We start from the raw sequence: 26,335 nt of genomic DNA, 5'->3' as shown, positions 1-26,335 counted from the left end.
ACCTTACCGTCAAGCTGACTTCAGTATACAAATTCAATGGCAAAACACCCATGTGACTGGTGGTTACACGCAGTTTTGCATGTGTTTCAGTGGGAAGGCAGTTTTCAGTCAAGTGGACTGAAAATGTGAAAAACTAACCAAGCAGTTGGGGGTTGTCAACTGCAATCCGGGAATGAATGTTTCTCTATAAATTCAAGTGTTGAGTACTTAGTTTCATGGAGGAAGGCAGATTGTAAAGTGATGAATGAGGCAACAAAGTGTTGTGTTGGCCCTTCTATTTCCTTTGTACATTTTTCTTTGTTTTAGTGGAAAATAAAGTTGGGATGGTTCCGTAATTTCTGTGTCGTCTAAGTTTTTTAAATCTTATGCATACTTAGTCAATTTTCAAGAGTTTTCATTTCTGCACTTGTACAAAATGTGTATTGGTTGGTTGGGGACGGAAAATCTCGATGTCATAGTAGGGAACGCGAGACAGCCCTGTGACAGCATCATTGTTTTGGTTCGTTGGTTATGGCCTCTAGCACTCATGGTAACATAGACCTAGAAGAGAAACAGCCAACAATTTGTCTTCAGCTCAAACCTGCCGTAAGCTAGTGCCCAGATATACTACGAAGTGGCAACAGTTAAAAAGCTAGTGAGAGATAAGAGAATGAAGAGGAGACCAGGTTACAGTTGGATAGAAATTGACAAGATGATACAGAGTTTTGGCAGAAGATGTCAATGAAAATGAAGTATATGCAGGATATGTTCCTGGCATCTTAACGGTTTCAGTTAGATATGATAGATTAATGGAAGAAAAAGAGACAATATTGCCGCATCACTGTGAGAAGCTGGCAGTTACATTTTGGCCATTATTGACTCTAGACACGGATTCTATAGTTGTCAAGAATGAGAATATCATAATTCAATTAAACTGATATCTGGTATAACTGGAAGGGACATTACAGTTCAAGATTGCCACAGATTCCACTACTTGTGTCTACCTATAGATTTAAAAGATTTATACTTTCTCCATCACAGATTTATGGCCTCCCATTGTACGAAAAATCCTGAAATACTTTTCTAGTTGGTTATGACCATTAAGATTATTAAAAAGTTAATCAATTGCGGTTGATGCCACAAAGCCTGGATGGAAAATTTCGTATTAATCATTGAGTGCAAATGCGAAAGGATTAGAGTTGGCTCCCCTTACATTTTGGTAAATTAATACAAACAAAAAATGTGCTGAATCTGAACATCTCTTCTTCGTAAGAAAAAACAAAATCATTCTGTAGCTAAGAGATTATATGTTCGAATCCAACAACATTAGTCATATGATTTGAGGTGGAAAATTTGGCACCTAGGAGTGTATGAACTCTTGGTTGCAGATTGCTCAAACTTTTTTGTGGCAGCTTCATTCTCAACTAAGCCTGTCTGGACGAAAAACTTTCCCCACCAAGACGAGCTCCTCATTTTCGCCTGGACATACGAAGCAGTCATATGGTCATTTAGAAACACCTACCAGATTCATAACCTGATGAGGATTGATTGACATCTTAAGAAATTTGCTTTATTGTGCCTTTTATTAAAATCATTCGACCGTACTTAATCTTCGTAATCTTAATAGATTTTGTTATATCACATAAACAAGTTATGTCTACAACTCATAGGATTTGATAATCAACTAGGTGTCCAAGTGTTGGATTTACCATATTTCTGCTTCTGGATTTATATTTACAAACATCAACTTTAGTTTCTTAAAAATTTATAATATGCATAAGAAAATTCTGTGGAGAATGATCATATATGGGCATACTTCCTAGTATATGTTCTTGGCAAACTACTTATTTCATTACTGTAGGCTTATCCAAGTGTTTCAATGTTCGTTATATCTTGAATATACATTTCGGACATTTCATGTTTAAGTGCTAAAATTAGACATCTGACAGAATGAAATCCAATATGCGATATCAGCTTACTGGGCGTCCAAACTTGGACAACTCTGGAACTTTAGCTCTGGAATGACCTGGATAACCTAAAATAAACAATATAAGTTAAGGTAAATCAGAATCTGGGAGAAGCCTAAAAAAAGGGAGATGAAATTAGTCACAATATGAGTTTTTAGTTCAAGGAACCTCGTATATGAATACACAAGAATGATTTTTGGTTAAATTGAATGATAGTTTAAACATAACTTGTATTCATCAGAAAACACACTTCTCCAGTGTATTGTTTAATCAAAAGATTATGTGATATATCTAAGTTTTAGAATATTACCTGTAAAAATAACAAGACCAGTACTCGACACTCTTGCTAAATCAGGAATAGTCTTATTCAGGTACTTTGGAGACAGATAATCTACAGCATCAGAAATGACAACTAGGGAGAATGATTTAGCCCTGTATGGTAGAGGGAACTTAATATCAGAAACGCGCACTATGCCCTTGTGCACTAGACTTTTACAATTCCTATCAACATCCTCTGTATCATACGGTTCAACACCCCATGCTTCGGTTTCTTCTTCTTTTAACAATTTTGAGACGACTGAACAGGTATCGGGTCCAACATGCAAAACTTTGTGAATACTGTCACCATATGCTGTCTTTAAATATGGCATTACCCTCTGAACTTCTGATGTGCATGTGAAATCACCTACAAATTTTATAATAGTGCTCAGGTTTGGCTCTGTTTCTATGGTACCACAGATAAGTAGGACTACTAGGTTCAAATTATGATGTCCATCCAGTGGTGGCACTTTCCACTGCCTGCTTTAAATTTGATGCAAATATTGAAAAATATCAAATATAGAAGTTTACCTTCAATTCTAGCAAGCGGTTCCTTGACCGGGGTTTCACCTACATTGAGAAAGATAATGGATCAGTTGATGAGTAATAATGAAACACTTGGTGCATGTTTGGCATGAAGTACACCATATAATGAGTCCTAACAATAAGAAACATACCTGAGCCACGAAAAGTATACCCAATAATGAGGATCAAGCCCTGAAAGTTGTAGAACAGAAACATTTCAGCATTTGAAAAGGCAATAAATCATGTATAACTTTAATCAAGGGAAAAAAAACCATGTATATCAAAATGAATATAAAATGATGGATGGTGTGAAAACAACTGAAAAGGAAACAAAAAATTAATGTTGCAATTACCAAAAACATCAGGGTTTTGGATAATAAAGGACGGGAACTCGATTTTGGATGAAAAGTTCCCCCCAAGCTGCCGGTACCAATACCACGCTGAGTTGATGTCGATGGCCTTCGCGACATAACGTACATAATATGCCACCCCAGAAAATTTTACACTGATGCAGAAGAAATGAGTAGATACTTAGAACTAGGCCATAGAAAATTCAGGCATAATCTAGTTTTACAAATTGAAGTCCAATAAAGCGTTTTAAAAGTAGGATCACGGGCTTATCTAAAAGATAACTTTTTTAATCGAGTAGATAATAGATTACCATCAATGTTGTGATATAATACCCATTATTTGGGAAATTAAAGAGTTATGAATAGTATTTTTTTAAGAATGTGTGGTTAAAAAAAAAATTATTGATTTGTTTGTAAAATATTTTATCATGTGAATATGTGATGGAGACTGATATCGTAGCAAACAATTTAAAATTTTAAAGGGGGACCAAACAGTCACTAAATGTATGTCATGTAGAATTCTCACGCAAAAAATCATTGGGATTTTGGAAATTAATCCAGAAAAATGAGGGCAACTTGAGTATTTCAACCAATACATGCGTACAAAATTCTCAACCAATTCAATTACAAAAGCTATATGCAGCATTAAACAGGAGTGATATCTATACCGTGATTGGTGATTACAGTTTGGTTACTTGGAGCAATTTGATTCAGAAGAATGACAAATATAGCAGCGTATGACACGAAATCATACAAAAATTCAAGAAAGATATTGAAGAGTAAATTGCTGTTGCGTAACGTAGATTACCATCAAGAAATTCCAAGGAGATAAGGCTGGAAGGAATCTTAGGACTGGATCGGTCTCTTTCCCTGCCAACTGAGAAGGATAACTCAGCAGGATTAGATGGAGGTTTTGTTGAAATTAAATCATTCACAGGAATCAAATATAAGCATGTTTTTACAGAGACAAATCTGATATTGGTGATGAAGAAGATGAATTATCCTTGCAGAAATCAAGGATCCACATAGTAAAATTGGAGCCACACATCTCCCTTTTTCCCTCTCCTTCACAGTAAATTGCTCCTATATTTAGTGCAATACCAAGTAAATAATCCATAGGCATCATAGCCACTTGTCCTGTTCGATTGACCTTAAAACAGGTTGATGGATTACACCAATAAGATTTGCTTTCAATTAGTTCATAAATAGCTTACAAGCAAACATCACATTATTAATTTTGTCTAGAAGTGAATATTCTCCCCAACTTTATTTGCATCCAATTGAATCCGTCCACTTGTTAATAACTTCTCGTAAATATCCAGTGTCGTAAGCATCTAATTTTGTTGTACAATTTTCTCTTTAAGAATGAAGGTCCGCAACTCGGGGGTTTGAGAATTCTTGAGTCTAATTATTTCTGGTTGGAATAGCTTAAAAATTGATAAAAATTTAAGTCGAAGTTAACAATTAATTTTAAATTTACAATTTTTATTAATTTTTCATTTACAAATTTACTTCACTTTTATCTTAATTTACTAAAAATTTGATTTTTAGCCGCATGTAATTCCCAATCCATCATATTGGGTTGACGATAAAATATAGCCCATAACACTCACATTTCCCTGTACATTTTGTGATGCGTAAATCAAAATCCAAGGCCAATGTTATGCCATGTTCATCAGTTGCACCTTAGATGACCCAAATCTCATGGAGCCTTCAAGCTTTCCGCCAAATTTTGAAAACTTGCATAGACCAAAGGGACCTCATAAAAGGCAAATCTTTACACGCCTGTTACGTCAAGTCCCTCATTCCAGAATCCACATATATTTCCAACCATTTCATCCTCCTTTACTCCAAATGCAGCCGTCTCTCCGCTGCTCGTAATGCATTTGATCTCATACTTTATCCCAATGTCTTCTCCTTTAACGCCATTATAGCTGCCTATGCGAAAGAATCACAACCTCACATTGCTCATCAGCTGTTCGACAGAATTCCCCAACCGGACATTGTGTCGTATAATACTCTTATTTATGCTTATGCTGACCGTGGTGACATAAGGTCCTCGCTCGAACTTCTTTCTGGAGTGAGGAGTGTGGGTTTAGATATGGATGGATTCACTTTTTCTGCGGTTATTAGTGCTTGTTGTGATCAGGTTAAACTGGTGAAACAGTTGCATTGTTTGGCTATTTCGGGAGGGTTTGATAGTTATGCTTCGGTTAATAATGCTTTGATATCTGGGTACAGTAAGAATGGGTTTTTCAGTGAGGCTGAGAAGGTGTTTAGTGGAATGTGCGGGAATAAAGATGAGGTCTCATGGAATTCGATGATAGTGGCTTACGTTCAGCAAAGGGAAGGTTTGAAGGCGCTGGCATTGTATCAAAAAATGCTGCATCTGGAGTTATATGTGGACATGTTTACTTTGGCGAGTGCATTGACTGCATTTACAAGCATCGAAGATTTTCTTGGTGGGATGCAATTTCATGCCCAGTTGATCAAAATGGGGTTTCATCGCAATGCTCATGTTGGAAGTGGTTTGATTGACTTTTACTCGAAATGCACTACTTCAATGTTGGAATCTGAGAAGGTGTTTCAGGAAATACTTTTGCCTGATTTGGTTCTTTGGAACACGATGATTTCTGGCTATTCGAAGAATGATGAGTTGTCTGAAGAGGCTCTTATTTACTTCAAGCAGTTGCAACATGCTGGTCACTTTCCTGATGACTGCAGCTTTGTTTGCGTGATAAGTGCATCTTCTAATTTGGCATTGCGTTCACAAGGGCAGCAGATACACTCTCTGGCAATAAAATCAGATATCCCATCCAACAGAATAGCTGTAAATAATTCTCTGGTTGCAATGTACTCCAAATGTGGTAATTTGCAAGATGCGAGGAGGCTATTTAATTGGATGCCAGAGCATAATAGTGTCTCTTTAAATTCTATGATTGCAGGCTATGCACAGCATGGGCTTGGAATCGAATCTTTGAGACTTTTCGAACAGATGCTTGAGAAGAATATGGCTCCCACCGGTATAACTTTCATCTCTGTTCTTTCTGCTTGTGCACATACTGGAAGAGTTGAGGAAGGGCAGAAATATTTCAATTTGATGACTGGAAAATTTCTTATAAAACCAGAGGCAGAACACTATTCATGCATGGTCGATCTTTTGGGTCGAGCAGGGAAATTCAGGGAAGCAGAGATTCTTATTGAGTCGATGCCATATAGTCCTGGCATCATTGTTTGGGGTTCATTGCTTAGGGCATGTAGAACACATGGTAACATAGACCTAGCTGAAAAGGCAGCCAACCAGTGTCTTCAGCTCGACCCTTCAAATGCTGTGCCATATGTTATGCTTGCACATATGTACGTTAGTGCCAGGAGATGGGAAGAAGTGGCAAAAATCAAAAAGTTGATGAGAGATAAGAGAGTGAAGAGGAGACCGGGTTGCAGTTGGATAGAAGTTGACAAGAGGATACATGTTTTTGTAGCAGAAGATTTTTCTCACCCAATGACACGGAAAATTTACGAGTTTTGGGAGAAGATGTCAAAGAAAATTAAACATGCAGGATACGTTCCAGATATCAGATGGGTCTCAGTCAGAGATGATAGCTTAACGGAAGAAGAAAAAGAGACGATATTGCTGCATCATAGTGAGAAGCTGGCAGTTGCATTTGGGCTATTATCGACTAAAGACACCGACCCTATAGTTGTCATGAAAAACTTGAGAATATGTGGAGACTGTCATAATGCAATTAAACTCGTATCTGCTATAACTGGAAGGGACATTACAGTAAGAGATTGCCACAGATTTCACTACTTCAAAAATGGGCAGTGTTCCTGCGGGGATTTTTGGTGATACATGTGTCTGTTTATAGCTTTAAAAGGATAACGATTAGACGATTAGAGTTATGTCCCCTTAGAAATTTGGAGAATACATATTGGAACTTACTACTGAGAAAAATGTACTGAACCTGAACATCTCTTTGCCTAAGAAAACAAAATCATTTTGTGCTCCCGGGACATAATCCAGTGGTGCAAAGGAATTTCAGCCTTACTGGAGCCGCAGTGTGAGGATTTGATTCCTAAGATATGAAATTAGACTCTTTGTGGGTACTAATGTACATACAAGTTCTTCTTCCCTGACTTGTTGGGGGCACATCTCGCAATTTACCTCCCTCACGATGCTCTAGAGACGGGGCGGTGGGGGCCCTCAAGATTGATATTTAACCTTTAAACAAAATCATTTTGTGGCTAAGATAATGTTTGAATCATACGACTAATGTGATTAGTCATGCAATTCGAGGTGAATAATTTGGCACGTCGGAGCATATGAAGTCTTGGCTGCAGATTGCTCTACCTTTTTCGTTGCAGCTTCATTCTCATCTAAGCCTATGATGGGAATTTAGGAAAGTTGGGCAGATACGATGTCTTTATTCAAGCAACAGAACGCATGAACGAATGAAACATAGTGAGAGATTGTCGACAAGCTCGATGATCGAGAGAAACAAAAACAATTATTTTTAGAAAAAAAATATCAAATTACACGGTGTGTGATTAAAAAGTGATCAAGTTACATGGTATGTGATTAAGAAGTGATCAAATTACAAGCTCGATGACCTTTTCATTAAAATGTGAGACATCATTCACTTTCTCATATAGAACCCTAATAAAATCTAACCTAACAAAAAATAAAAGTAACGGTTAAATATTATTTTCATAATCACACCTTAAAATTAGCTGTGGTTAAACCAAAAAAAAAAAAAGAAAAAAAACCCTCAATTTATTTTGTTTTTGACATTTAATTAAAACTAACCAAGCATATCCCTCAAATACAAAACCTCCATTTTTCAAAACAAGGATAAATTTATAATATAAAATTCAAAATGCATTTTTTTGTTTTGTTTTGAGTGGTTTCAGTTAAAATTATGAAGACACTCAAAAATATGAAAAAATAAGCGTTTATATAAATTTTTAAAATGATAATTATTAAAAAATAAAAATATCAAATTGTAAGTAATAAAATTTTAGAAAATAATAAAATTCAAGAAAAATAAATTCAAAAAATTGATAAATTCTAAAAAGACAAAAAACATAATTTCAAAAATAAAAAAAATTAATTAAAAATTGTTCAAGTTCCTAACTATAATTATTTACATAAAAATTTTAAAAATATATTAAAATAAACACGAATAAAAATATTTTTAATTGACATCATTAATTTTTATTTTTTCCCTATATTTTGGACTCAGTTTTCTATTTATTTTTATTTTACGTTTGTAGCAAAAAAATATTATTACAAGAGTGTAAATATTATTTGATAGTATGTTACCTTAAAATTATTCTATTTTTATTGAATAATCAAAATGTATGGAATAAAATGTTATAAAATACTTTTCAAAATTACAAACCAAACATTTTTTCGAGTTTTTTGTTTTGAGAAATAAATTTTCAAATGACAAATTAAATACATTTTTAGCAATCTTAAAATAGACCCTCAAAATAGAAAATAAAAAATGAATCCAAAAATTCAAAATTGGTAACTGAAACGTAAATCAAACGGCTCTTAATTCTTATCCAATACATTAAATATCGTCCCAGAGGTTTATCGTATGCGTATTTTATTGGACGACAATTTCAATCATCTTTAAAATCTATTTAGTAGTTTGCTTTTTTGTCATTTGCAACCATAAGAGATGAAGACAGTAGACATTGTACTGTGTTTGTCTAATTACCCCCAGTTTCTATCCAACAGTACCCACTATCGATTGTCATCAAATTTTGGGTCAAGATAAGGGGCTCCATAATTAGTCAAATTTCAAACATTACAAATTTGAAGTGCTGGGGTGATTTGTTTGCACAGAATAGAGAAAGAAAACTATAAGATTCCGTTTGATTGTAAAGATGGAATTGAATTGAATTGAAAACGAATTTCAAGAAATTTAATTGCTTAAAAATTGTTTTCTTAGGAATTGTAAATTATGGTATTTGATTAGTATAATTTTTCACGTGAAAAATGTTGAAATAAAAGTGTCTTTTGGGATTCGTATGACTTTGTTTTATATGAAAATTGTCAATTAAAGGGATAGATTTTACTGGTATTGGGAAATGAAATTTGTTTCCATTGCAAAAAAATAAAAAATAATAATAATAAAATTAAAGAAAATCATTTGTCTTTTGATGTTCGTTTGATTTTGTTTTACATGAAAATTGTCAATTGAAAAGATGAAATTTATTGCAATAATTCTTACAATTTGTATCAATTGCAAAATAAAAACAAAAAAAATACGTCAAAAGGTGGAATTTCAATTCCCACCATTTCGGTGAGAACTGAAATTGTTTATGTGGCAACAAAAGATGGAAAAGGAATTCGATGCCAAATTTGTGCCATCAAACACAGAAAAGATGGAAATTCCATTTTTCATGGAAAATATAAGCCTATCCAACATGGCCTAAAATTTAATTCAGATTTCGGAAAAAGTATTATTGCCTATAAAATTAAATAAATTATACAACATATATTTTTGAGGACCACAAAGGCAAGAGGGGACTGATGGAGTATTTAATTTTTAAAATTTCTAAATTTATGGGGAGTAAATGAAATCACTTGGAACATGATTGAGTCCTGCTCTGTATCTAAAGAACAAAACATGCATGTAAAGGGCCCATTAATGATGACATACAGCCACAGGCCATTCTCGGAGAAACCTTTATCAAAGGAATTTAAAGCAAGGTTTGACCATATTCACCACTTTCGGTGATAACCTTTGAGTATTAATCAAGAAAATTTGCGCCCATGGAGTATCAAAATCCACACTTCCATCATTCTTTTGGCATTTGATCATTTCAATTTTCAAAGTTTCAACCTATTTCGTTTAATTAAGTCCGCTCTTAACTCTCCACAAGTCTTCCTCATTCTTCCAAGTTGTCTTGGATTCAGACGACGACGTTGTTAGACGTTTGAGTAGTTTTCAAGTCGAAGATTTAAAACGAAATGTCAAAATCCAATTAACATAAATGATTATTAATTCCTAAATAATGGTAGAAAGAAAGTGAGGAAAAAAATTTCTTGGACCCTGAAAACATCATAAGGTCTAGTAGGCAAGAGACCACTATAATGTAACCCATCAACGCCAATCATGGACCACATTACATAACATAATTCCTGTTGGATGATTCCTATTTTCACCTTGGGGTAAAATATAACCTACCCTACACATCCCCCACCCCACCCCACCCCACCCCACACAAAACCCAGAATTTTTTTTTTATTTTTACTTTTTATTTTACGCAGTTCTGTTGAAAAGATGTGAATTTTCGATTAAAACTCGACTAGTCCACATACTAATAAAAAATAATGGAGTAGGATTTTCGATTGAGACGATGAGAGTGATATGAATTAGAAAATTGATCAAGATATGATTTTAATTTTACTGAAGAATCCCAACGGATGAAATGGGAGTTTTCCACCTTTTTCCACCAACTTCCTTCTTCAAAAATCCTAATAAACTTGGACTCTCTAAATGTAGCCGTCTACTACTAAAAAATATGCAGTGCTTATCCATAAACAGAACTGTTCATTGAATATTTCCATAATTATATGAGCCTCAAAATCTTATATTATAATGTTATCGTGCTGTATAGTCATCTTCCATAAGCTCACGAATGCATAATGCCACCATAAATATGCTAATGCTTGTCCATTAATGCATGTCAATTTCTGCTCAAGTACCTTTTGATATGGAATTTTGATATATGCTGAGCAGTATATTAATAGAAACTCATAATTGTTCTTTACACATTACTAATTCTGAAGAAAAATGCTAAATAGGAATACAAGAAAGAAAAAATCATAAACAAAAAGGAAAAAGAATTGGAGAAGATGCTTGGAAGGCAGCAATTTTTTCAAGAAAAAAATTACCAGAAAAAGAAAGGGGAAAAATACCCATACTTCCTTCATACATACCTGTAAAATTTATCTCTAATTTGATTGTAACTGCAGCAATCTCAATAATCAGGCATGAGTTGACTGATTTTCCCTTCTTCATTCTCCACTTTCTGCTCAGTAACTCTCAACCATACACAAACAGCAGTGAAACTGAGGACCAAGCTCAAGAACCCACTACCCAATCCGATCCCCACAATGGCCAGAATCGATAGCCCTTTACTCTTCATCGGCGGCAATGGGTATCCATAAAGATCCTTATTCCCTTCATAGGAACTTGTATTGAACCGCGGCAAGTTCCCGCTCCGGTTCCCCAGCGTTGTCGGAATAGGCCCTGAAAGTTTATTATTGGAAACGTCGAAAACTGAAAGTCGCACAAGTAGGCCGAGCTGCTGGGGAATGGTGCCCGACAGCTGGTTATCGTGTAAATCGATTACATTGAGATACGCACAGAGCGCCAATTGCTGGGGGATTGGGCCAGATAGATGGTTTGATGAGAGATTTAGAACCGCCAAATTGACCAAATACTGAAGCTCTGGCGGAATAGGACCGGTCAATGCGTTGGACGAGAGGTCCAGAGCCTGCAAATTTGTGCAATTCGACAGATAAGGCGAGATTGTGCCCTTAAGGGCCATATTGGAGAGTGATAACTTGTAGATGCGGCCATTGTTGCAGGTAGCACCCTGCAGGTAGGAGGTGAATCCCTGGCAAGGGTTAGTGAAGGTGACCTTAGTCCAGTTCTGCAAATTCTTGAGTGGGTCTTGTAAAGAGTCGCTCAGATGAGCCAGACACCTCTCGTCGTTCGGATCCGCTGCGGAGAACGGCAGGGCGGCGCAGAACGTTAGCAGGGCCGCTGCCAGTACGTGGCCCCAAACACCCATTTTCCAAAATGTCCCGGTTTCCTAGTATTGTGTAAGATGAATTAATTAGTGTTTGTTTATTGAACTAAATCTTGTTTTGAGCAGGGAGGATTACTGAATTTGGAGGTAGAAAAACAGTGGAAGAAGAAAATGGTTATTAGAATTCGCAATTATTCTCTTCCGTGCCACTGCCAATGTGCCTGTTCAAGATTTCCTTATTTTAAGTCTTGAGGACGGAATGAAGTATGAAAATGAGAGAGTGGAGAGCACTATGAATTTAAGGGAGGGTAGGGTAGGGGAGGGAAGGGGTTGGTGAAAATTGAAGAAAGTGGAGGTCTTATAAAATTCAAACACGACTTTCAGCTAATTTAAGCCATCGAATTACTTGATTCAACTAATGGATTATTGTTTCACTCGATGAGTCTTTCGAGGTCAATTTAACGTGATTTTTGAAAGGTCATCTTTTAAATTCATTTAATTAAATTTATAAAAGTATATAGTGGAAGTTGATCTGCCGTGAATTTCTCAAAAAATTCAATGAAGAAGAAGAAATTTCCCTAAAAATTAATTTTCAAACATCAACTAAGGCAAGTTTTTGAGATTTTTTTACTAATTAGCCCCCTTTTGGCCCCCATTTCTTGGTATTGAAAATGGGTGGAAATATATATATATATATATAAAAGTTTTCGATTTACGTGTAATATTATTTTTTGAAAGATTGTATGGTTGAAAATAGAAGAGAGAAAAATAAAATGTAATGAAATATAATTTGAATGATAATCGACGAGGTCAAAATCGTAAGAACACGTAGAGAGTCACGAGGGTATATCGAGCATTTCATGCACGTATATTTAACATTGGGGAACCAATAAACCAATTGGCATATGTTACGAGGCACTCTTGTCCATCATCTTTTCCGTGGGTTGATATATTTAAGGAACCGTTTGTCCAGAAATTCCGTGTATAACAAATACAATGTCAAATTCATTTATTTCTCCAATATCTATACGGTACCATTTTTATTATTTACTGGCTTGTGCAGAGTTCCACTATAAAGAATGAAAGAATTGCAATTGTATTATTAAATTCGTATCTCTTATTTCTTCCACCACTAAGAAAAAGTGTTCATTCTTGTGTTTTTTAATATTTGTAAAACATCACCAATTGTGTCTATTAATTTTTTCTACTAGATTAAGGCAGTTTGGTTCTCATGCGCAACACAGGTTGATTCTGAATATTGTGGCTCTCGTGAGTGATCAGATCTATCTCTTTTACTTTAGCTTATTAAACATTATCTAAAGAGTCCTAAATGTACATAGCATTTTAATATGCTGATTATAAAATAATTTTGCTTTTAGTAAAATTAACGACAATAACCCTACACCTGTGTAGCGAATCAATATTTTATGTATAAAGTATCATGTTAAGTGTAAATTTTTGAGATGTTAAGAGCTGTCTGATTTACCGATTTTTGCAAAATATCAATGATATGCATTGCAGATTGAAGAAAATATTTGTGTCAATGTGAGATAAGGTTGATTTATACCCATATGAGTTTGTAACGTCAAATTAAAATGAGATTTGTGAAAAATTGTAAAGTTAGACTTCTATGTGCTTTTATCATATTTGGAGTCAATTTAGAAACTAGATACTTTTACAAATTTTGGTGGATATACAAGTATCAACACAACCCATGTTGTCCAAGTTTGGATGGACAGTCACCAAGTTCAACAATCTCTTTAAAATTAGAACAAATGATAATAAAAAATGGTTTTTAAGTCTAAAGAGATAGGTCTAACATTACCCGTCGTTTTAGATAGCCTAACTTACTCGATACAATACGTCTTGAGTTGGGCTGAGCTTGAATTGCGTCAAAACTTTTTTCAACATTTCTAAATTTTAAAGGATATGCGACTAGGTGAGGATCCAACTTATTTTGACATGTCTAATTCTAAGGGACAACTAGACCCTTTTTAACATCTCTAATTGAAGTACATGCTACTTTCTTCCTTCTATGCCATGTTGCACGTAGACTCTAAATGAACCTCTAGCTTGGTTTGTTCTTTCTCCTCAAAGCATTTGCACAAAAACAAAAAGAAGAAACTCGAATAAGAAAAAGTTTAAACTATCAAGATTTGACACCTTATGATATATCAACTGAAAGCAACAAGAATTCAACACAAGTGCATACAGACCAACATTCTGTTGGGAACTAATTGAAGGTCAAAACAGGGTTCTCGTGTAATCTAGGCCTACTGAAAGTGAAGGACCGTTTGTTGGAGGGGTCCATGAATTTTATTTTATTTATTTTTTTATTTATTTATTTTTTGTGATTTATATTGGGTCTTCAACTTAAGTTAAATATCTGAGGCCCTTTGAGTGCATTATCCACTGGGACCTCAGACAACATTATGTTATATAATTTGGTCCTTAGAATTATACAAAGAAAGTCTCCAACCAGACGTCACTTTTATACTCGTTATGAGGGTATATATCAGACAAAGCATTCTACGCGTGTGACAGAGACATATGTTTAATGGTCTAGTTGATAGTTCAATACCAACTTAAATTGTTTGGAGTTACTAGTTTGTTAAGCAATAGATTCAATTGTAATTATAAGAGTCAGTCTAAAAAAAATCTATTTCTTTTGAAAGATATTCCCGAGAAAGCTACATTATACCAATCGATAAAATATTTTCAAAAAATTATCCAAACATATTCAAAAGTAGCCACTTAATTATAAAAGTAGTTTTTGACTTTTTAAAACCCCTCCCATTTGCCATATATCTTTTGGCATGTAAACAACGAGCAAGCATTCAAAATGTGCTTATTCTAATATCAAATTTCGTTCAGGCCCATACATAAACTAATTTCTGTAATTTATGATTAAGTACTCCAGATGCAATCTTGCTATTAGATTAAATTTGGTCGGATCGAATATATATGAATTTAGCACCATTTTAAGGTGGCTTAAATGAAAATAATAATCAATAAATGATAAATATGTGCAACTATTTTAATAACGTTGATTTTTCAAGTTGGAATCCCATGAAATGTGATGTTGAAAAATTGTGGATCCCGTAAAATATGTGGTTAAAATTATTTGTTGACTTTGATTTTGACTTTGATAAAAATTTAGATTTTAATTTATGTCAAACATGAGCATATATATTAGCATAATTCAAGGAAGGATTGTGGTATGAGGGAGTAACAGATGAGATGATTGCCACTGGACATTGGCGTGGTACATTTATATGTGGGCGTCAATTAATTTTGAGCAACTAATGAAGTCCATTCAGAGTTGTACAGAGTAAACATGATGGGGCACAATCGATAAAGACATTGCTGGTGGAAGATTCAGAATAGGACTCTCTATTTTCTAATGAATTAATTTGACTTCAGATATTTTTATACCTTCTATTTGAAGGGATTATTTGGCAATTTCCTCTTTATTGGATTAACAAATCTCACTCAGACTTTACTTCAATAATCACCATAAAATTTGATTTTTAATTGTGAGGGGTTACTTTCCGTAGCCGGTAGAAAAAATCTAAAGTTCGATAATGAAGTTTCTTGTACCCTTTTGACTTTAGAAAAGTGTATCATGTAACTTTGGGTTGAACCCTCGTCGAAGCCAACCCAGTTTCCCAGGCCATGCCTTTTTGCCAACTCGGCCACACGCTCTTGACTTGGTTCACTCTAGATAGAAGGGAACGTAATGACAGTGTAACATTTTACAATTGTAGCAGAGGGGACAATAGGATCCAAACAATATATATTGTGAAAGGGAATAAACACAAATTCTAGAGCCAAGAAATCAATCTTTCAAAATCAGTTCTGTAGTTGAATTGGACTTGGGTTTGTATTATCCTCGACAAGCCCTTTTTTCAGAGCTGTTTGGATGGTGATTTCCATGCTAATCAGAGACACACGAGCAAAAAAACTTTTCAAAATAAAGTATGAATAAGAGTTGGAAGAGAAGGGTAGACACCATAAATCCCATTTTGTGGATTAAAATTTGAAGGTCCCCCCTACCCCCACCCCCACAGAAATATGTTAGATCTCAAATCTTTTGCCCTATCCTGATTTGGGATTCAAGATTTTGTGGGCATTGAAGATCTTGGTGGTAGGCAGTCTGCTTGTACTAGTGCTGATAAACCAAATTTCCAAGAAAATAGTTTTTTACTAATTTGGTGCATGATTAACGACCAAATTTTGTTCTCAATAATTTGAAGTCGACTCTACGAACCAATTTTCATTTCATTCACTAGAAATTTTTAAGCGATGATGACTAGTTTCTAACATATGCTACTGAGATTGCATAGTTGTTTTCATCAAGTCGTTCTTCCAATAATTTGCCCGCAATGGTGTCAACTTCACTTATTGGCGCATATATACATCTCTGAATTCCATGATAAATCAAAAAACTTATTATAATAAAACGAAGCTGCTTTACAATTCAAACAAGTTCCAGCTTTTGATGTTAATTAATATGAATTATGGTGTAGAATAAGATCTAATCTAAGGTAAACTAAACTACTTTTACAATTATTCTATATCAGATAATCAATTTGATTATTAATTTATGAAAAAGGTACCCAGAACATATCTTTGGCTCTGATTATAGAATGACAGAGAATTTTAAAATAGTGGAATTAATATTAGTTAATTAGAAATCTTAAATCAAAGAAACAAATTAACTGAAAAGTGAAAAGAAGTCTTACAGTTAATAGGGGGAAAAATCCTAAAATTTGACAATTTCTTCTTATGTAAGTTCATTCCATGAATTTGACTATGCTACTACCTTCAAACTCATCTCTGTTAGCTAAAATTTGAGGAATAAGAGCCTTTCGTGAGTACAATAACGAAATTTTGTTTACAAATCCTAAGATTAACGCTTAGAAGCAACAAAGTTATGTAGTAATAGAAGTCAAGTCAACCTCAAAGAACCTCCTCAAAACAAGATTATATGTCGGACTCACCAGGAAACTTGCACCTCTTAGTTTATTAAATCCTGAAAATGCAAAACAACTCCAAGATTAAGTGGCTGTTACCCTCTGATTGAACTTTTTTGGAAGAAAAAATGGAAAAGGGATAAAGAAATAGCGAAATCATTAAAATCTAAATTTTAGATGTGGGCATTTGATTTTAAAGTGTCCGGATCCAAGTTAAAGACGAAATCCATTTGGTTCTTACCATACACTTGGGTTTTTCTCTTTCCATACACTTGCGATTTGAAACTGGAAGTCGATAATTAAGATCAGAACATTGATTAAGGGTTGATAAACATCCGGGGCTCAAATCTGTGCTAGTGTTGACAAAGTCACTTGCGAAACATTACCTTGAAGGGAGTAAAAGGAGCCCATTTCAAGATTATCTACAGTGGAAGTAATTCCTCCTTGTGACTGATGGATCTACATAGAAAAGAACTAAGATGAAGCTCGAAGGTAGCGCTTAACGGCTTAAGTAAACTATATTATTTCTCTGGTAATCTTTACTTACATCTCCCAATAGAAATTGATCGAGTCCATATTTTTGTCTATTATCAACAGCAGCAAGCTTCATGGACAAAAACTTCACGAAAAGAAATTCAGCATTCAAATCAGTATTTGTTGTAATTAGCTTTGCAAAGCAGCACAGAGATGGGCAACTAGTTTGTTCTCAGTTATTTGAAGATGCTGGCAAGAATGGGAGCTAGTGGTTACTCATGATATGGAATAGATGGTCCAAGACACTAAAGGCAATCACTAAAACCCTGGAGAGGGGATTAAGGCCAAGGAGATTGTGCAATCCACGTAGGATAATTCTAAGTGTACATAATTAGGTTTATCAAATGGTTTACCTGCTCTCACAACCGCGTGAATAAAATAATCCCAACATGTGGTCCCCAAACCCCTATTGTGAGTGTATGTAAAGTATTAGATAAAAAAATTAGGTACATCTAACATAGTCAACTAAGCAAGTTAGCTGCCCCAGAGTTATTTAGTAAAAGAATACCATTGAGTTAACTAAGCAAGCAAGCTGCCCCAGAGTTATCCTATAATCAATAGGACACAATTCATCCCAACGCAATTAACATTCTTTTTATGAGCATTAGCATCCCTCATTAAGGGCGCAGTAATAATTCCGCCGCGGTAGCATATCAAAAGTGTTGATGCCTAAACTTTGATTGCCTTTCCAATAAATTATCATCATTTTCAGAAATGACCTTTAAGAGTAGTGTGTATATATATATAATTGAGTTAAAAATAAGTCAAACAAATACATTTAAAAAGTCGATCTATCGATGATTATATAATTTAGTTATGACCTGCCAAATAAATTCATTGGTAAATAAGTTTATAGTGGGTCTCAATATTTTCACCAATGAATCAATAAGACATATAATCGATGTTAGAATAATTAATTACTGGTGCATAATAGATTGTTTCTCTAAATTTTAATACATTAAAATTTTAGATAGATAGTGATTTAATTTAATTTTTAAAGTTGGCAAAGTCCCAATTGTCAACCGTAGACAATTTTGAAACGAATTGCGAAAATTCTGAAAATTGTACATAAGAATATTTAGGGGCATTTTAATTGGAACTAAGAGTCCTGAACCATAATCGAAGGATCCGGTCCGGTTCAAAAAATAAATAAATTAGGAATCAAAATCGAGAATTTTCAAGCTTGGATTGATTCTGGGTTCTTGAATCGAAATTGTGAGTACTCGACTCTAGAATTGAATTTGTCATTACAAAAAAAAGAAGAAGGTGGTTTTACAATAAATTAACCCCATGATTCAATCCAACAAACAATGTTAGCAAGGCTCAAGAAGTAGAATGTTTACAATTACGGGTTTGAGAGAGCATACCTCAACCTGATGTTGAAATGATAGTACATAATTGGTAAGCTTATCAAGAATTATTGCCTTCCCAGTGATCTGAAAGGAATTAATGTGCAAATCAGTTATGTTAAAAATGAAGGATATCTGAGGAAGTCCTTAAGTTCACCTTGTCACATCCAGGAACAAGATCTTGAAGAACTTTCATTCGTTCATGAATATTCTCTCTCTTCTAATCTGCAATACCAGTAAGCATTAAGATTCACAATAAATGTGTAAAATGCAGAAAATAGAAAAACAATAAGTAAATCGTACTCTTTCAGCAAGGCTGTGTCTAGTGGTTGCTTCACCTCGTTTCGCCCTCACCTGGACATAATTTTTGTCCCTATCTGTTGTACTATTCGTTGAAGGAATTAAGGCATTGAGTGCTTTATTACTATTGGACTTGTGTATACATTCTTTTCCAACTATTTTACGTCAACTTTTGGCAACCGATTTGTGTGCTAACTTTTCCTCATTTTCATTTTCAGTGATTTCATTCCTCCCATGCTCGATGCCTGCATTGTAATTGTAAGAACAGCAAACTTTAAAACTTGTGAAGACTGTGTTATGTGTTAGCATACTTTGGCAACCCACCGGGGCCCACCACCAGCTCATGCCGAACCACGTGCCACTCAATCCGAGGTGATTTGCATAGCCGAAGCTCATTGATCCTTGTCTCATGAGGAACTCCGAAACCCATATGCCGAGGCCCTTTGAAGGTGGACGAGGCCCTGTGTTGCCGAAGTTCCTTAGCCGAGGTGACAAGCCTTCGAAGCACAAAACAACTTCTTCTATAGACACCTCTCCCAAGAGATCTTCTGCACAAAGATCTTACTTGAATGACTGATAGGACGTTTGTCATAAGTGTATTTGTTAAGTCTTGTCACTAGTAGAAGCGGCTCTTCCAATCAATAAATGTATAACAGGTTAGGTGCGGCTGATGCCTACTATTTGACATGTAAATTAACCGGATGAGGTCACGTGTAACCCGAACCAAAGGTCACGATCTAACTAGTGACACTATAAATACCCCCATATACCCCATACAAAGGCTAATGCAAGAATCAATACAAGAAACCACCTTGAACTCTCACTTTCTCATTATCTTGCAACACAAACGAGTTCATACATATTTAGACATACATTTATAAACATCGATTGGTAATTATTATACAATCGATCTACGATCATCCCGCCGGATTTCGAATTTTCTTGTCTCGCGTCGTTGAGCTACTCCCATGCCTTTGATCGTCCGTTTTAGACCGTCCACATGTTTTAGCGCGTTGGACTTTCGTTCACGTGTGCGCAGGTGGGTCCAACATCTGTTGGCAACATTTTTTGAGGTCAACAGATTGACGCCGTCTGTGGAAATCCATACGATAACCACAAACAACCTTGTAGTGAAAACTTGTTAAAAAGGAACATTTGGGCATCCCCCTTGAAAAAGGATTTGTTCTTGAAAAAGAACAAGAGGAAGCCCCACGACTTAACGAAAATCTGAAAAGTAAGACACAAGGAAAATGAGTTCAAACGAAGATACACCCCCCCAGGAGGGTAAGAGAAAATGCTAATGGGCCCCCTCAAGCAGCAGCTCCAGAAGCTCGGTATAGGCCCCATCATAATCACCGAAGATGTGGAATGCATGTGACGGTCCGACTGTCAAGAGAAATGGCTGCCATGACAGCTAATATGAGGGACATCGCTAGCCAAAACCTGGCTATGAGGGAACTTATGGCCCAAATGCTGGGCCAAGGAGGCTTCCCTATTCCTCCATACGCTCTTCAAGGGCAATACAACCAAGAAGACGAAGTTTAAAGCCATAGGGCTACCTCGCCGGACTACAGCCGAGGTGTAAGCCCATTTGAAAGGGAGGTGGAAGTTGACGTTTCCTCCAACTATAGTTCCGGCCGACCCACCGAGGCCCCCTTTCACCATGATAACTTCCCATCTCCGTATGAGTAAAAGCAAAGACATAGGAGGTCAGGGAGTGTATTTGACAGAATCAGCCCGCTGAACCGAGGCTAAGACAACAGCAGCATCACGAGTCTTGGACAAGGCCACCGCCTCCACCTCCAATGCATCAACAGCCGGAGGAAAGGCATGAAAATGTCGCCCGTGTTGCTCCGCCTAGAAATAGGCGCCAAAGGAGGGAGGAAGAGGCTAGGAATTGCCTTGGAACCTCTCACCAACAACCGAGGTATGAGGCTGAAGAAAACGATTCTGATGAGCAGCAGAGGTCCTGTGATTTGGACGATGATGAGGAAAAATTGCCATTCTCAATGGAACTAAGGAATGCCTAGGTCCCGAGCCACTATGTTATGCCAAAAATACTAAAATATGATGGAAGAGACAACCCAGAGAAGCACCTGAATGCTTACAAAGCCCATATGAGTCTAAGAGGTGCCACCCCAATTGTGAAATACAGAGCTTTCCACTTAACACTCAGTGGAGCGGCTGAAATTTGGTATAGTAGGTTATTACCTGGGAGCATAAGAAGTTGGCTCGAATTCAAGACGACCTTCCTGAAGAGGTTTGCTATGAGCAAAGAGGGAGAAGCACCTATCCAACGTCTCCAAGACATGAGACAGGCACATGGGGAGTCCCTAAAGAGCTTCCTACACGCTTCACCGATGAGATGATATATTACGTGCAAGTCACTGATCGTGAGGCGTTATCTGCATTGAGAGGAGGTCTGAACATAAACACCCTATTCTGGAGGGACGTACAAAATCAAGATCCCACCACCTATGATGCCCTACTCTAGATGATGAGACGGGAAATCATCAATGAAGAATTGATTAAGCATAGGAACAGAGCGAATAGAGGCCTCCCACCTCCTCAAAGGCAGCGTGCTAGAGGTCAGACCTCCCACCTGATGGACTACCAGATGAACCAAGCTGGTAATAAGAGTTCTGGGCAAGCACTGGCCACCACCACTTTTAACGTTGTCCCTACATTGGCATACGAAGACATCAACCCCATCGCTAACACCCAACAAATGGGAACTCTGCAAGGATCCCGTAGTGGAAGAGGCCGAGGCCGGGGTTCAGGGCCTAGAAATAGGTCCAACCAAAACCTGCCTGGATACTGTATATACCACCAGTCCTATGGACACAACATAGCAGATTGCCGAGAGTATGCTCACCGCTCCCGACAAGAACCCCCTAGGGACAGAAACAATTCGCCCCAGGCGAACAGGCCCTCGCCAAGGTACGATAATCGACCTGGCTGTGACGAGGCCGCTCCACGTCAAAGGGAGGTCTCTCCTCGAAGAAGGGAGCGTAAAGCACAAACCGACAAACTCAAGATGAGGCTCCTATCCACGAGGTGGATACCATTTTTGGAGGCCCTTATGTAGGTGGTGAAACGCGGAACACCAAAAGAAATGATGCCCGTGAGGCCAAGCGACCCCCGCTAACCAGCTATATTGTGGGCCATAACTCCCAAAGAGATTAAGTTCCACCTATTGTCTTCAACTAGGAGGACACTGAAGGGGTTCACTACCCCCACTGTGATGCACTTGTGGTAAGAGCAGTCATAGCTCGGAATGGGCTCAAACGAATGTTGATTGACAATGGAAGCTCGGTCAACATTCTATTTGGATCCACCTTTGATAAAATGATAATGGATCATGAGTTACAACCACAACCACTCCTTTGTACGGATTTACCGGAGACAGCATTACTCCGAGAGGAAAAATCACACTCGCGGTAGAGGTGGGAAAATCTCCCCAAACCATGATGAATTTCATGGAATTCCTCATTGTTGATAGCTGATCGGCCTACCACGGAGTATTAGGTAGGTCGGCCCTGAAAGAATTGGGAGCTGTCACCTCCATCAACCACCTATGCATGAAGTTCCCATTTTTCAAAGTGCTAAAAGCTGAGAAGAAGTTCCAGTGGAATGAGAAATGTGAAGAGGCCTTCCAGGGCCTAAAAAGGCACCTAGGACAGGCCTCCCTCTTCTCCAAACCAAAGCTCGGAGAAACCCTGCAACTGTATCTAGCCGTCTCCGATGAGGCCATAAGTGCGATTCTAACCCGAGAAGAGGGAACCACCCAACTCCCCGTTTACTATACAAGTAAAGCGCTTTTATCGTTGGAAACCCGCTACCCCGATATGGAGAAACTTACTTTAGCCTTGATCACGGCTTCCAGGAAGTTGAGACCCTACTTCTAGGCCCACACCATCCTCATGCTAACAAATTTTCCCCTAAGGCAGGTACTCCAAAAGCCGGATGCCTCGGGGAGATTACTAAAATGGGCGGTGGATTTGAGTGAGTTTGACCTTATGTTCAAGGCTATGGCAATCATCAAGAGCCAAGCCTTAGCTGACTTTGTGGCAGAATTCGCCAACTTACCCGAGGTGGACGAAATCATGGAACAAGCCAAGCCCCCAATGTAGAACCTATTCGTTGATGGGTCGGCTGGGGACTCCGACTCAGGCGTCGGAGTTGTCTTCATCAGCCCAGAAGGTCATAAGCTGACCTCGGCGGTGAGGTTCGGGTTCAAAGCCACCAACAATGTTGCAGAGTACGAGGCACTACTAGCAGGCCTCAGGTTAGCCAAAGAAATGCAAGAAAAGAGGCTACTCATCAGTAGTGACTCCGAGCTGGTTGTTAGCCAAGTTAACGGTAACTTCTCAGCCAGGGACAAAACAAAGGCCTCCTACTTGAAAATGGTGATGAACCTCATCCCAACCAGTAAATGCTGAAGCTCTTGTACTCCTCTGTATTTTGGAAGTTGGCGATGTAATCTTTCACCGCCTCCTCCCTAGCTTTGGATGCATCATCGACGTACCATTTAAATGGCCCTCAATGAACTTATACGCATCCTGGGCCCCTGCCAGCTCCATGTTCGCCTTTTCCAAGGCTTCAACAGTCACCTATTGGTGGTCATTGGAGACATCCACCTTCTTAGTCAAGGAGGCCACCTCGCACTGGGACTTATGTACCTCCTTCTTTAGTGCCTTGATTTGAGCCAAGGAAGACTCCAACTTGGCTGTATCTTCAAGTTTTTGAGCCCTCGCTTCATCCGCCTCGACTCTAGCCCCCTTCAGCTCCTTTGCAAGGGAGGTCACCTTCTTCTCTGAGGACAGGGTCCTCGTTTGAAAGTCAGTCAAGACCTCCCTGCACTCCAGTGCGAGGCCAAAAGTTCTCACACTTTGACTCACAAGGGCCCTCGTCAAGTCTGTGGCGTCGCAGGAAGAGGCGTGCAGCTACCATCGATCCGTCCAAAATTTGTAGAAGCTCTCTGTGGCACTTCGAATCTCGGGTGGTAGAGCCTCCACCAACGCTGGAGCCAAACCCTTCTCTCGTCCGGCAAGGAAGTTCGGAGACTTTCCCTGCACCCTAGCAGGTCTCTGCTTGGCGGTCTCTTCCTCTGCCGCTTCTGCTTCCCTCCTCGTAGCCTCCTCCATGGCCTTCTCAGCCTCGGTTCGATGAACCATTTCAATCTTAACAGCTTTCGAGACGGCTGAAAGGAGCTTCGGCTGACCACTTTCTTTGCCCTTATGAGACACAGAGGTCCCAAACTTTCCGGATGAGCTGGTGACATGCACCAACTTTCTCTTCTTTGGCTCCTTGAGGACTTTCTCCTTTCCTCAAGGCTCTTTTACCTTCTCCATCCTCTTAGGTGTTCCCTCTTCTGAAGCCCTCGAGGTGCCGTCCTTGGAGAGGCGCTCAACCCTGCCCTTGACCTCTTTGGCACCACTGGACCCCGATTTCAGGGGGCCTCGCCTTTACAGTAGATGTGTCCCTAATTATAGAGGCCATGTCAGGGGCTGGGTACTCCTTCCTCTTGAACTTGTCTGCAGAACATGCCAACCCATCAGCAACAAAACAAAAAGTGAGAAATACACTAAGTATAAGAGCTTCTTACCTTTGGAGGCCATCAGTTTGAAATCAAGGAAGTAGCGGCTTCGGTCGATGAGATGGTCAAAGTGGCGAAGCTTGAGAGGCCTCTTGTAAATGTCCTCTATCACTTCGAACTCCTCCTTGCTCAACTCAAACCTCGTACTGCTATCTGCAAACGAAGCCTCAACAGTTAAAGAAAAAAGAAATTTGAATACAGAATGCAAACTACTTAGGCTAGGAGACTCACGAGCTTTGTAGTACTGGGTCGGTACTGTACAAGCCAGGACTGTGTCTCCCTCCATCACCTACCACCTACCCCTCACCCAGAACCCCGACTCCTTCCACCTCTTAATGGAAGAAGGCAGCCCCATCACAAAAGGTGCATGGGCCCCAGGGAGTCAAGTAATACCACCCCTTGACTTCGTACTTATTACCCTAGGCTGGAATAGGGTCATGAAGACGTGGAGAGGCATGTTCTCCCCAAGCGACACTTCCTTCCATAGGAACTACGAACCGACCAACTGACTCTACCCATTTGGCAGAACCTGGGTCGACGACAACATGAAATTCCTCAGTACAGTCCTGAAGAAAAAGCGCAGAAGAAGACGCATACCTGCCTTAAACAAATATTTGCTCACTGCCACGCACCCAGGCCTTGGATAACAGGCTCGCTCATGGGCCTCGGGCACTAACATCTCCACATAATGAGGTACGCAGTACCTCTCCCTTATCTCCCCCAACCTCTTCAATGTCATATTCGAAGGGACTCTAGATGACCCCCACTCTACATTGAAGTATACTGCCTTCTTGGTCATAGCGATTTGCTCAACCTCGGAATCTCCCCTGTAACTAAACCCTCGACCAAACGACGCGACAGTGACCAACTCCTTACCCGAGGTGGACTCCATTTCAGAAAGCTACTAAGAACACAATACAAGGAATGTTCTGTAAAAAAAATACCTATGGGATTACTACGCTGACGAAAGTCTGCCGAAAAGTCAGAGAACAAAGAGCTTCGACGCCGGAAAGCTTAGCTTTGGAAGAAAGAAATTGGATTGCAGAGGGTAGAAATCCTAAAACAATGAAGGTCTCTCGCCTTTTATAAAGGGCCAGGATAAACCCCAACCGTCTGATCAAAGCACATCCAATCTGAACCTTCCATTTTTAATCAAATTCGAAGCGTAGAATTCGAACGATTTCTTAAACCTACGCCTCAGATTAAAGTGTATCCCCCACGCACCTCCTCCCTCCAACACGTCTGTTTCTAGAATCCCCAGTTGTCCTCATGATTACGGTTTTAAATTCGATGGCAGCAGGCGCCTCGGAAGTTGCAACGGTTTAGCCACTTTTCCTCAAAAATATGTGCAAAACATCAAATCATTGGCACGACTGTCAAAGAACAATGTCAATCAATCATCAAGCTTCGTAGGTTTGATTTCTCAACCACCTCGGCTTCTTCATCGGAATTCAGCCATCAATCCTCGTAGGTTCGATTTCTCAACCACCTCGACTTCTTCATCAGAATTCAGCCATCAAACCTCATAGGTTCGGTTTCTCAACCACCTCGGCTTCTTCATCAGAATTCAGCCATCAAGCCTTGCAGGTTCGATTTCTCAATCACCTCGGCTTCTTCATTAGAATCGAACCATCAAGCCTCGCAGGTTCGGTTCTCCAACCAC

General features: G+C 38.2%; 3 protein-coding genes across 5 annotated transcripts; 1 reads left to right on the top strand and 2 right to left on the bottom strand.

The window, feature by feature from the left end:
• Positions 1-1,126: 1,126 nt before the first annotated feature.
• On the bottom strand, positions 1,127-4,307 carry LOC111384309 (uncharacterized protein At3g49720-like). Of its 3 annotated transcripts, XM_023008576.1 has the most exons (8): positions 4,102-4,307; positions 3,948-4,016; positions 3,143-3,294; positions 2,942-2,981; positions 2,796-2,834; positions 2,257-2,631; positions 1,959-2,014; positions 1,127-1,458 (listed from the first exon to the last, which is right to left on the bottom strand). In XM_023008576.1, the coding sequence occupies exons 3-8, from the start codon at positions 3,266-3,268 to the stop codon at positions 1,306-1,308; spliced, it is 789 nt and encodes a 262-aa protein (XP_022864344.1). In that variant the 5' UTR covers positions 3,269-3,294; positions 3,948-4,016; positions 4,102-4,307; the 3' UTR covers positions 1,127-1,305. The 3 variants fall into 3 exon arrangements, with proteins under 3 accessions (XP_022864344.1, XP_022864342.1, XP_022864345.1); XM_023008574.1 differs by having other exon boundaries at positions 3,948-4,307; XM_023008577.1 differs by lacking the exons at positions 3,948-4,016; positions 4,102-4,307 and adding an exon at positions 3,808-3,920.
• A 427-nt stretch (positions 4,308-4,734) lies between these two features.
• Positions 4,735-7,298, top strand: LOC111384312 (pentatricopeptide repeat-containing protein At3g49710). Its single transcript, XM_023008579.1, has one exon. It carries the CDS (start codon positions 4,830-4,832, stop codon positions 6,987-6,989), a length of 2,160 nt encoding a protein of 719 aa, XP_022864347.1. The 5' UTR covers positions 4,735-4,829; the 3' UTR covers positions 6,990-7,298.
• Positions 7,299-10,562: 3,264 nt separating this feature from the next.
• Positions 10,563-12,247, bottom strand: LOC111384310 (inactive LRR receptor-like serine/threonine-protein kinase BIR2). The gene has a single exon (XM_023008578.1). The coding sequence runs from the start codon at positions 11,954-11,956 to the stop codon at positions 11,138-11,140; it is 819 nt and encodes a 272-aa protein (XP_022864346.1). The 5' UTR covers positions 11,957-12,247; the 3' UTR covers positions 10,563-11,137.
• Positions 12,248-26,335: the final 14,088 nt, after the last annotated feature.

This window comes from Olea europaea, unplaced genomic scaffold, assembly GCF_002742605.1.
Source record: "Olea europaea var. sylvestris unplaced genomic scaffold, O_europaea_v1 scaffold2896, whole genome shotgun sequence".
Taxonomy (NCBI): Eukaryota; Viridiplantae; Streptophyta; class Magnoliopsida; order Lamiales; family Oleaceae; genus Olea; species Olea europaea.
This window is presented reverse-complemented; position numbering and strand designations above follow the sequence as displayed.